General features: G+C 44.4%; 1 protein-coding gene across 2 annotated transcripts in view; it reads left to right on the top strand.

Moving 5' to 3' along the window:
• Positions 1–206: 206 nt before the first annotated feature.
• vps13d (vacuolar protein sorting 13 homolog D) overlaps positions 207–11,285 on the top strand; it is a 316,116-nt gene continuing 305,037 nt past the window's right edge. For both annotated transcript variants that reach the window (XM_072245256.1, XM_072245254.1), the window contains exons 1-3: positions 207–422; positions 6,469–6,546; positions 7,120–7,310. In XM_072245256.1, the coding sequence (XP_072101357.1) occupies positions 326–422; positions 6,469–6,546; positions 7,120–7,310 (366 nt within the window). In that variant the 5' untranslated portion in view covers positions 207–325. The remainder of the gene's footprint in view (positions 423–6,468; positions 6,547–7,119; positions 7,311–11,285) is intronic.

Genomic DNA, 11,285 nt, shown 5'->3' with positions numbered 1-11,285 from the left:
CCATGAGAAATGAGAAGGCGGTTAGACGACTTGGATGCCGTTAGTACAGAGCGGGGGCGTGGAACTGCACTTCCTCCAGGCATCTCCTGGCGCCGCTGTCGGGGGAGAAGCACGTGTGAGAAACCGTTCTAAGCTTCGCGATAGTTGACCGGCCGAGTGCGCATGTTCCGCCCTCCGGCGGCCGGGTCAGATTCCAAGTGTGACGGGTGACGGAGCGGTTCGGGGGTTGCTGCGTGCGGCCTTAGCAACCGAGGTCGCGCTTCTCCTCGATTCTGCGACTGGGCCGAGCGCCGGCTGAGACGCCGAGCCCCCGTTTAGCCCAGCCATGCTGGAGGGATTGGCAGCCTGGGTGCTAAACACTTATATTGGCAAATATGTAAATAACCTCAACACAGACCAGCTCTCCATTGCCCTGATGAAAGGTACTTAGAACTTCAGCAACTTCAATCAGCGTTTTCCTGTCACTCAGCTCCGTTGTGGCGACTATTTAATAAATAAATGCGATTGCAGTAATTTCCTAAACTGTGGTTTAGAGTGAGGGTGCTGCATTTTTGATGCGTAATAGTTATTACCATCTGTGACCTTGGGCGGTTAAACAGTTTTTCTTTCAGGGAAGGTCCTGCTTAGTGTTAGTAGATAGTAAAGGAAACACGCCCTGTCCTCGCGACCTTAAATACGCACTTTCACTTATCCTCTGCTTACCTTTATATTTATGAATGATTAACCCAAAATCGGCTTCTTTTGGTCTAACTTTTAATTTCCGGCATGCTGAATACAAACAAAGTACTGAAATGTAAAAGGAAATGACATGATACACTAGGATCTGTGTTAAAATGATTGGCGTTCAGGAGACAGGTTGATCTGAATTCTAAGGAAATCCACAAGAAGTTAACTTGACAGTGGCCTGGTTCCTGATGAAGGGTCTTGGCCCGGAACGTCAGTGGTACTCTTCCATTGATGCTACCTGGCCTGCTAAGTTCCTCTAGCATTTTGTGTTTGTTGCTTGGATTTCCAGCGTTTGCAGATTTTCTCTTGTTCATGACCTGTTTCCTATGATACCACTGATTATGTTGAACATTGCATGTATAACAATGAGGTTTGTGTTGTACTGGAGCACCTCTAATAAAAATAGAATGTTTATGAAATTCTCAGCTTCTGCCCAATTGAATTGTATAATCTGCAATATTCAGCATTAGGTTGATTCCTTCCAAATTTATGTTGAATATATGTTTTTTTGCAATTATTTCACAGTACCTGCTTGATCTGTAACAAATACTGTTACAAATCTATCATATAAACATGCTGTTTATTCCTAGAATTTGCTTGTCAGAATCCTTCAGGATGGAAATAGGCTCTTTGGCCTAAGTGATCCATGCTGACTACAATGCCTATCAAGCTAGTCCCGTTTACCAGCGCCTGGCCTATAGACTTCTGAACTTTTCCTGTCTGTGTACCTGCTCAACTGTCTTTTAAAAGTTTCTATTGTACTGGTCTCAACCTCTTCTCCAGCAGCTCATGAAGTCTGCTTCACGAGCTATCAGCTAGTGGCTGGAACAAATTAAGAATGGGTCCTGATGAAGGGTCTTGGCCCAAAATGTCAACTGTTTACTCTTCTCCATGGAGGCTGCCTGGCTTGCTGAGTTCCTGCAGCAATGTTTTTATGTTACTTGGATTTCCAGCATCTGCAGATTTTCTCTTGGTTTAAGAATAGTACCACATTTTGAATGATATTGATTGAAGTACATCCTTTTCTGCTGCGTATTAATATAATTATGCAAAATCTACATAGCAAATATGTTGGTCATGATCATCATGATGGGTCCTTTGGAAGACCACACGTGGTGTGTGGTATGTCCACAGGTTTTGTAGAATTGAAAGGATTGTGCTTTTGTTTTTCTTGGAGAGAGCAAAATGGATACAAAGAATCTTTTCCTGTTCCAAACTGCATAAAGCTTAAAAATGAATTTTAAAATTGAATATACTTTTTCTGCAACTATTTCATAATATCTATTTGATTTTGGTGACATATAAGGGTGAGCAAATGCTTGGTCAAGTAAAATGGCTGCCTGCTTTTTGAAGGAAGGGAAAGAAACGTTGAGGCTGTGTTTCAAAGATCTTGTCAGGACTAAAAACTGTCTTATGCAGGGATATTAGTGAATGTGTAAAGAGGACCGGAATTCAGGGGAGTAATTAAGATTACTGTTAGTATTACTGGTAAGATTGGTGGACGGCACTAGCTGAAAGACTGGGATTTGAGTAGATATGTGATGGAGAGTATATTGTATCACAGCCTGGTAAGGGAGCACCAATGTTAAATGGAAAATGGTACAAATGTGACGAATCAGCCGAAGGGAGGGAGATTGAACATCTGGCTGAGTGGTGCCTCAACAGCAGCCTATTACTCAATGTCAGCAAGACCAAGGAACTGATTATTGACCTCAGGAGGAGGAAACTGGAGGTCTGTGAGGGATCAGAGGTGAAGAGAGTCAGCAAATTTAAGTTCCTTAAATCAACTTAAAATGATTTAACTTCCTTATCATTTCAGAGGGTCTGTTCTGGGCCTAGCACATAAAGTGCTATTATAAAGAAGGCACAGCAGTGCATTTACTTTCTTAGAAATTTGTGAAGATTCGGCATGACATCTAAAGCTTTGACAAACTTTTATAGATGTGTGGTGGAGAGTATATTGACTGACTGCATCACAGCTTGGTACGGAAACACCAAGGCCCTTGTACAGAAAATTCCACAAAAAGTTGTAGATGCGGCGCAGTTCCTCCATGGAAAAAGCCCTCCCCACCATTGAGCACATCCACATGGAGCGCTGTCACAGAAAAGCAGCATCTATCAAGGACCCTCACCACCCAAGCTGTGCTCTCTTCTCTCTGCTGCCATCAGGAAGGTGGTAGCATGAGTCTCAGGGCCCACACCACCAGGTTCATGAACAGTTATTACCCTTCAATCATCAGACTCTTCAACCAGTGGGGATAACTTCACTTGGCCCCATTACTGAACTGTTCCCACAACCTTGGACTCACTTTCAAGGACTCTCCGTTTCATGTTCTCGATACTTATTGCTTAATTATTATTTCTTTTGTGTTTGTACAGTTTGTTTTTTTTGCAAATTCGTTGTTTGTCTGTCCTATTGGTGCGGTCTTTCATTGATTCTTTTATGGTTCTTGGATTTACTGTGTATACCTGCAAGAAAATGGATCTCTGTTGTATATGGTGACATATATGTATTTTGATAATAAATTTACTTTGAAATTTGAAGATTAGTAGAAGAGTTGGTAATGTGGAAGATGGCCTTAAGTTGCAGAGAGATATGGATGTGTTGATGAAATGAGCTGAAAAATGGCAGATGGTGTCTAATTGAGATAAATGTGGTGAACAGAAAAGAAACAACTGAAGGAATTCAGTGGGTCAAGCAGTATCTATGGGGTAAGATTCTGCATCATGACTGAAAGACAGGATGAGGGGTTATTCGAGGCAGGAGATGTAGGTGGCCTGATAAGGAATGATAAGGATAGAGTGAAATTGGAAGAAAGGCAGGTGAGGGGTGGTTGGCAACAGACAGAAAGGGGCAGATGGAGCCTGGTAGGGAAAATAGAGGGTCAAGGAGGAGACAGGCTTGAGGATGATAAGTGGTGACACAGTGCTATCAATGCTGGAATCTGATAAGTAAAGAAGATAATGATTGGTACCATTAAGGCAGTGATGAAGGGCAGATGGGACCAGATGTGGACGGGATCCAGAAGGTAAGGTGTATTCATAATGGTTGAAACCAGGAGGGGTTTAAAATTTATGATGGGTGTGTTGGAGGTGGGGTATGGGGAAAGGTAATAAAATATGGGGGAACCAGAAATGGATTAGAAGGAGAGAGGGAGGGGAATATGGGAAGTAAGAGAATGGTAATTATCTGGAATGTATTACCTGAAAGGGTGATTAAAGCTGGGTCACCAACAGCATTTAAGAAGTGTTTAGATGTAGGTTTAAGCTGGCTGGTGGTGTAATGGCATCTGCACCATACTTCCAAGGCGAGTGATCCCAGGTTCGAATCCGGCCAGCTCCTTGCATACTTGCCATCCGTGCTGGATTGAGTGTCAAGCTTGCGGGTCAGCCTTGTTTAAAAATAGAAAGTGCTAGAGAAGCGGCAAGGTTACCACCTGGTGCGCCACAAGGCATAGAAAGGAACAACAACAAGATGTACACTTGGGCATAGACGACTAGACCTAATTATGGGTGATGGGATTAAAATGGTACACATGGATGAATTGGGACAAATGGTCAGTTTCCACGTGATATGATGCTGTAAAGAGTGAAATGTGACACTAAAATGTGAACATATGAAAGTTCATTTCAAATTTGAACAATTGCCAGGAGATGATATCAGTCGTCAAAGGGCTAAAATTAGGATGAGACAGAAGAGATTATGGATGTAGTATGCTGTTTGTTTGCCAGGTGGAGTATTCACAAAATGGATCCTGGGACAGAGAAGGAGGTTCAGCAGCAAGTGAAATGAGAAGGTGAGGAAGGATCAGAAGGCTGCAGAGGTGGAAACTGCCAGAAATTGTGATATCACAGTACATGTTGAATACTAAGTTCAGGATTCTAACCCTGTGCCTAGAATATTTTTACCTTTTGGATCACAATGCTGAGCTGGTGATAGATGAAGTCTATGGATGACTATAACTGGAACACTTTTGAGATGGATGGTTAACAAATATCACATAAAGAACCTATTAGCATGGCATCGTGTTTGCATGTGTGCTTTTTTTCTAGTTTGTATTGTCTTAAAAAACATAGTTTTTGTTTATTAAAGTTTGGGAGGTAACTGAATCTGTACTGTGATTTTACCACATCTTGTTATTAGTTTCTTGTAAGTAAAAAGTAAGTAACTACCGGTAAATCGCTTCTGTGTTACATTGCTTTTGTAAATCTCAAAGAATTTATCACTTCATTACCAGGTTCACTGTACTTTCCACCAAAGGTTCAAGATCCATGTACAACTCTGAAACGTGTCTTCTCCAGATAGCCATAGAACAAAGAAAGATCACGAAAGTCATTCAAAAAGAAATATCGAACCCATCCCCCTGCACAAAATGGAACAGGAACCCTCAAAAACAACCCCTCCCCCACACAGAAAACTAACAGAACATCAACCCCCAAACACCCTCCCTTCGCACAACAAAATGGAAAAGGAATAGGCGTTAAAAAACACAATATAAAGACTGTAAGTCTGAAAAAGTCTGCAGTCCATAACGCAATAAACCAATCCATAAATGCAGAACCATGATACCATCCTACGATATCACTGACATTCATTGAAAGAGAGGGACACCACATGAGGCAGAGAGGTCTAGACGCCTGCCACAGTTTGCCACACACACCGACAGGCCACTCACAGGTTCCTTCTTTAGCAGCGTTCAAAAGGAAGGCAGTCAACGCTGAACTCCAGCTCATCTTCCGCATTTACCTGGCTATCTTAATCTTCCTTGACATTTTAATCTGCGATCAGTGGATGCTTTAATTGGTGAAATAGAATCGAACATTGGCGCTCGCTTCCCAGAGTCTTCTCAGAGAAGGCAAAGCCTTCATCACTCAAACGATCTCCAATCTGTACATCGCAGGCTGTAACTGTCCTGGAAACATATTTAATGTGAATAACAGATGTAAAAGAAATTGAAAAAGAACATTTTTGTGAGCTGTCTGGAGGATGTCAACCAAGGGAGTGTTGTATGCTGGCGCTATCTTGATTGGAATATAAGTACCAGTTCTCGTGCTTTGAATTTCTAAACTATTGTACCTGTCTGAGGCTGTAACTAGTCGATGCAGAGATGAGGTGCTGGAGTTAAGAGTTTAATGCACCTAGCAACACTTTCCATTTGGGCAACCTCCAGCATTGATTTCTCTCATTTCCAGTAATTGCTCCTCCTTCCCCCTTCCCTCATTTTCCATTTGGCTTCTGGTTCCCCTCTTACTCCTTCTTTTCATCTGTCCATCACCTCTTCCTGGTGCCATTCCTCCTTGTCTTTCTCCCATGGTCCACTATTCCCTCATCAGATTCCTTTTTCTTGGCCCAAAACGTCAACTGTTTATTCCCTCTATAGATGCTACCGAACTTGCTGAGTTCCTCTAGCACTTTGTGTATGTTGCTCAAGATTTACAGCATCTGCAGAATCTCTTGTGTTTATAATCAGATTTGCCCTGTCTATTCTTGATGACAACTTCAGATGGATTGTCTTTTTTGATCTCAGTTTGCTGTGAGTGCATTCTTCCACTGTCTATTCATTATTTTGGGAAATAAACCATGAGCTTGTCAGTGTAACATGTCATAACCTTAAATCATAATTACTGTACATTGCATGCTGGGTACTTGATCTGGAAGTGCCAAAGACTAGCAATGAGGCAAAAGACACTGCTCATTTATTGTAAAGATGTACTACAATTTGTACTACTGTTTCAATGCAGGTGCTGTTGAATTGGAAAACCTCCCTCTGAAGAAAGATGCCCTCAAAGAGTTAGATTTACCTTTTGAGGTGAAAGCAGGTTAGTAAATGGCTTGCCTTTTTCCAGACATTGTCTTTAATATTTAGTCCATATTTGACTATTAAATTTCTCTGCTGTGCTTTCAGTTACGTCTTGTCTGTTGTGGATTTTTTCAGTTTTAGAAATTTAAAAATAACTGTTGATTAGATATAAAAGAACCTAGAGCTTTTATGATGAATAAACTCTTGGGCTTCCAGCTGGGTACAGGTATCGATCATAACCGGCGTTTCAATAATCAATGCCAGTCATAATCGATACCTGTACCTGGCTCATCAGTTATAATCGATACCTATACCTAACCTGAAGTCTGAGAAGGGTTTATTAGTTGAATAGTTTAATTATTAAAAGAAAACTAAATTTGGGGAGAAAAGTTGCTTTTTCTTATTCCATTGATAGTGTTGAGAAGTGGCTGTGGAGAAAGATAAAGCCTCATTGTTAGTTTTTTGTAAGTTTGCAAAATATTTAGTTCTGGGTTTTAAAGGTTAGTTTAAATATGTCTTCCAGTGAAGTCAGAATCAGGAGGAAGATTTCTTTTTGTATGACCTTCTCTAAAGGATGTATACACATTTTCAGGTTTTATTGGGAAGATAACATTGCAGATCCCGTTCTATCGGCCTCATGTGGAGCCATGGGTAATATCCATCTCTAGACTCCATCTGATTGGAGCACCAATTAAACAGTCTGATTTTGATGAAGAGGCTGAACGTTCACAGGACAGGAAGAGAAAGTGTGAATTGCTGAATGCTCTGGAGGCAAAATGGAAGGTTGGTGTCTTAGTTACCTAATTTAAGAGCATCTTATGTGATCTGCAGTGCAATACAATATTTCTCTAGCTAGGCCTCTGCTGATTAATGAATATCTACATCAATAGTAACTTGAATCCTGACTCATTCAATTTTTGTCTGGTAGATACAGCTTTAATAATGGTGCACAGTCATGGATACTGTACCACGAGGTTCAATCCTAATCTTTAATTTTGTTTCACAGTTCCATTTGGTAGTGATGGAGAAAAAGTGTATTGGATTATTGTTCCTTGTATTTCTTCCTCCTTCCCCCTACCTTCTTGGCCTGACTTCTTATCTTTTTTTTCTCCAGTCCTGATGAAGGGCCTCAGCCCAAAACATCAACTATAGTCTTTTCTGTAGATGCTGCCCGGCCTACTGAGTTCCTCCAGCATTTTGTGTGTGTTGCTTAGATTTCCATCAACTGCAGATTTTCTCTTGTTTGTGATTGGATTGTTGAGATGTTTCCTGTTTTCAAAGCTTTGCAGTTTCATGTAGTAGGGCTGGTGCCTGGAGCTGAGAATCTGTTGTCCCCATGCTGCTCGATTCCCAGGATGAATTGGTGTGTTCTTATGAAAGGTTTTCTTGCCTGAGAAATGTTACTGGGAGTACATTTTAGAATAGCACATGTAACGCTCAGGTCTATCGGCTCGTGTTTCTCTAGGGGAAACCTCGTCTGTCCACCAAACCGTGTCTCACGGTTGCGTCGTTGCTGTGTAATGCCAGCTGGTACAAACTCACACATCAAATGTCAGACAGCACAGAATGTACAATTTACAGATTACACTTTATAAATCTTACTGGAACTATGTAATTAATAGAGATACAATATAAAAGGGAAAGTAAAAGGCACCAGACTTATCAGAGTTCCACTACTTCGTGCACAACAGTTGGAGCTCAATTAGCAGGGTCCTCTTTCCACCATGCGATCCCCTCTGACCCTCTCGACTCACCGCTCGCGACCAACCACGGTGGTCGACCAGAGCGCTTCCAGCACGTCCGTCCTCTTCGGGTCTCCTCCCGAAAGCCTGCCAAACCACACAGTTCCCAGCCATATGAGACAGAATTTCACCCACAAAAAGAATAGCATGGACACTCATTGGTTCGTTCCTCCCCTTATCAATAATATAACCCAAACAAGCAGAGATAGAGAGAACTCCTTACATTGCAGTTATTACTATGGAATAGCCATTTTTTTAAATAACATAACAAAGAAGCCATTTTGTTAGCCTTCACAGTAACATAAGAGAAGAAACCCCTTACACTCTTCCCCTCACCAAATAAAGTCATGTCCTCATGACATTAAAGGAGTTCACCAATCCTGCTTGCAGAACACAAAACCCAACCCAGGTGCATAAAGCAGTGACATAACTTCCCAGGGCGGTTGAGATCACACCCTGCTCTCCTGAGGCTACATAAGTCAACCTCTCCGGGGGGTTCCTACTTCTCTGAGACCTCCGTACCTCCTCTGGCGACCCTTCCGGCTCAGATACCACTGGAGACACCCCGAGTTTACCTGTTGAACCCTTGCCCGCTCCCTCACTGGGACCCCTCGTCAACTTGGTGCCCTCTGTCTCGGGTTCTGGTTCCACCCTCTCTCCCTCCAAGGCCGGCTGTATCCCAGGCTGCCCCCCAACACTCTCCCTCCTCTCACCTATCTCAGTGGGGGTAGGGTCAGGAGCGTCTTCTTCCAGTACCGGGGAATTAACGAACAGAAGCAAGTACTACACGTCCGATCATCGTCTTCCAAATCACTATCCCCTTTCCGGGGTGGGGCCTGGCCCCGTCTCTTTCACGGTGGGCTGTTCCCTCGCCCCGTGCCTCCGTGGAGTCCTGGTACTAGGTGTAAACTCCAATTCGGATTCTTGGTCTACCTGCATCTCTTGACCCAGGGGCAATACCTTGACAGGCCCCTTCCCTTCTTCTGGTCTCACCCGGTAAACAGGTAGGTTCAGCATCTGGCTCTCTACCACATAGGGGGTGGCCGCCCAGCGATCCGCCAACTTGTGCTTACCAGGTAGTCCTAAATTCCATATGAGAACCCAGTCCCCTGGCGTAAGTTGGGCAAACTTCACTTTCTGATCATACCTCCTCTTATTCCCTTGATTCTGCTTGGTGGCTGCCGCCTCAGCCAACTTGTACGCCCTTTTCAACTCCCTCCTCATATCAGACACATACTTCAGATAGGGCTTCGAAGGTAATTCACCTGCTTCAGTCTCAAAACAAAGGTCAATGGGCAACCTCGCTTCCTGCCCGAACATCAGATAATAAGGCGAGTACCCTGTAGCGTCATTGTGGGTACAGTTGTAACAGTGAAGCAAATGCCGGATGTGCTGACTTCACTTACTCTTCTGACTGATCTCCAGAGTCCGGAGCATGTCCAACAGGGTCTGATTAAACCTCTCGGGCTGAGGATCACCCTGTGGGTGATAGGGCGTGGTCCTGGATTTCTCAACCCCAAGCATACCCAGTAATTCATGGATAAGCCTGCTCCGGAAGTCCCGTCCCTGATCACTATGTATCTGTTTGGGGAGGCCATAATGAACAAAATACCTCTCCCATAACACCTTCACCACTGTAGTTGCTTTCTGGTCCTTAGTGGGAAACGCCTGAGCATACCTATTGTAGTGATCCGTGATGACAAAGACATTCGTGGTGTTGCTGGTGTCGATACCAGATAGTGCCAATGCCCAGGTCATCTCGCTGAGCCCCCCCACTTCCTCGGCGCTCAACTCTGGCAACTGCTTGTTCTCCAGAGCAGTTAAATTACAGTAAACAGTTGGTAGCACGTCATTATCAATCCCCAATTGATCCACTGCCCAATCTGGCCCCATTGGGTCTCCTGCTTTAGTGTCGCTTGCAAATTGACACATGGCCTTCACTCCCAGGGCAGGGACGCTCTCCCACTCCTCATCAGTGCCCGACCCCTCATGTGCCCGACGAGGTAAAGCATCTGCATCGATGTTCCGGCTCCCTGGCCGGTACTTCAGGCTGAACTCATAGGCAGACAAGGCCACCAACCACCGATGCCCTGTAGTGTCCAGTTTTGCCGAGGTCAGAATATAAGTGAGAGGATTGTTGTCCGTCCTCACCTCAAACTTGGCCCCATATAGATAGTCACTCAACTTGTCCACCACTGCCCATTTCAGCGCCAGAAACTCCAACTTGTGAGTGGGATAGTTTCTCTCAGAAGGCGACAAACTTCGGCTGACAAACGCCACCGGTCTCAATCCGTTGCCCTGCTCCTAATACTGGACAGCCCCCAGCACCTCACGGCTGGCATCAGTGTGCAGCACATACAGCTTCCAGGGTCGGCAGAAGCCAACACCGGGCCTGTGTCAGCGCCCTTTTCAGCGATTGGAATGCCTCCTCGCATTGGGCATCCCACCTCAGTCCAAAGGGCTCCGACAGGTTCAGATATCCTCCTGCCTCCTGCCCTCGGTCTCCCTTCCTTTTCTTCCCCACGGGGGGATAGCCACACAAAAGCTGGTTCAGTGGGTGACTCATTTTAGCGTATCCTTTCACGAATCGCCGATAATACCCACAGAACCACAAAAACGAGCGCGGGGCGCTCACAGTCTGTGGTCTCAGCCAGGTGGTCACTGCGTCTATCTTAGCCGGATCAGTAGCCTCTCCCTCTCGCGAGATTATGTGTTCGACATAGCTGACAGACGTCTTGCAGAACTGGCATTTGTCCAGGGAAAGTTTCAACCCTTCCTCCCTCAGCCGGCTTAACACCTTCAGCAGCCGCTCCTCATGTTCTTCCAAAGTAGATCCAAACACTATCAGGTCATCCAGATACACCAACACATCGAGCAAGTTCGTATCCCCCACTGTCCTCTCCATGACCCTCTGGAAGGTGGTTGGGGCGCCCGATATGCCTTGGGGCATTCGTTCGAACTGAAAGAATCCCAGGGGACAGATGAAGGCCTTCTTCTCTGTATCAGCCCCACTCAT

This window comes from Mobula birostris, chromosome 27, assembly GCF_030028105.1.
Source record: "Mobula birostris isolate sMobBir1 chromosome 27, sMobBir1.hap1, whole genome shotgun sequence".
Lineage (NCBI taxonomy): Eukaryota > Metazoa > Chordata > Chondrichthyes > Myliobatiformes > Myliobatidae > Mobula > Mobula birostris.
Note: the sequence above shows the minus strand (reverse complement) of the source record. Positions and strands in the feature narration are given on the sequence as shown.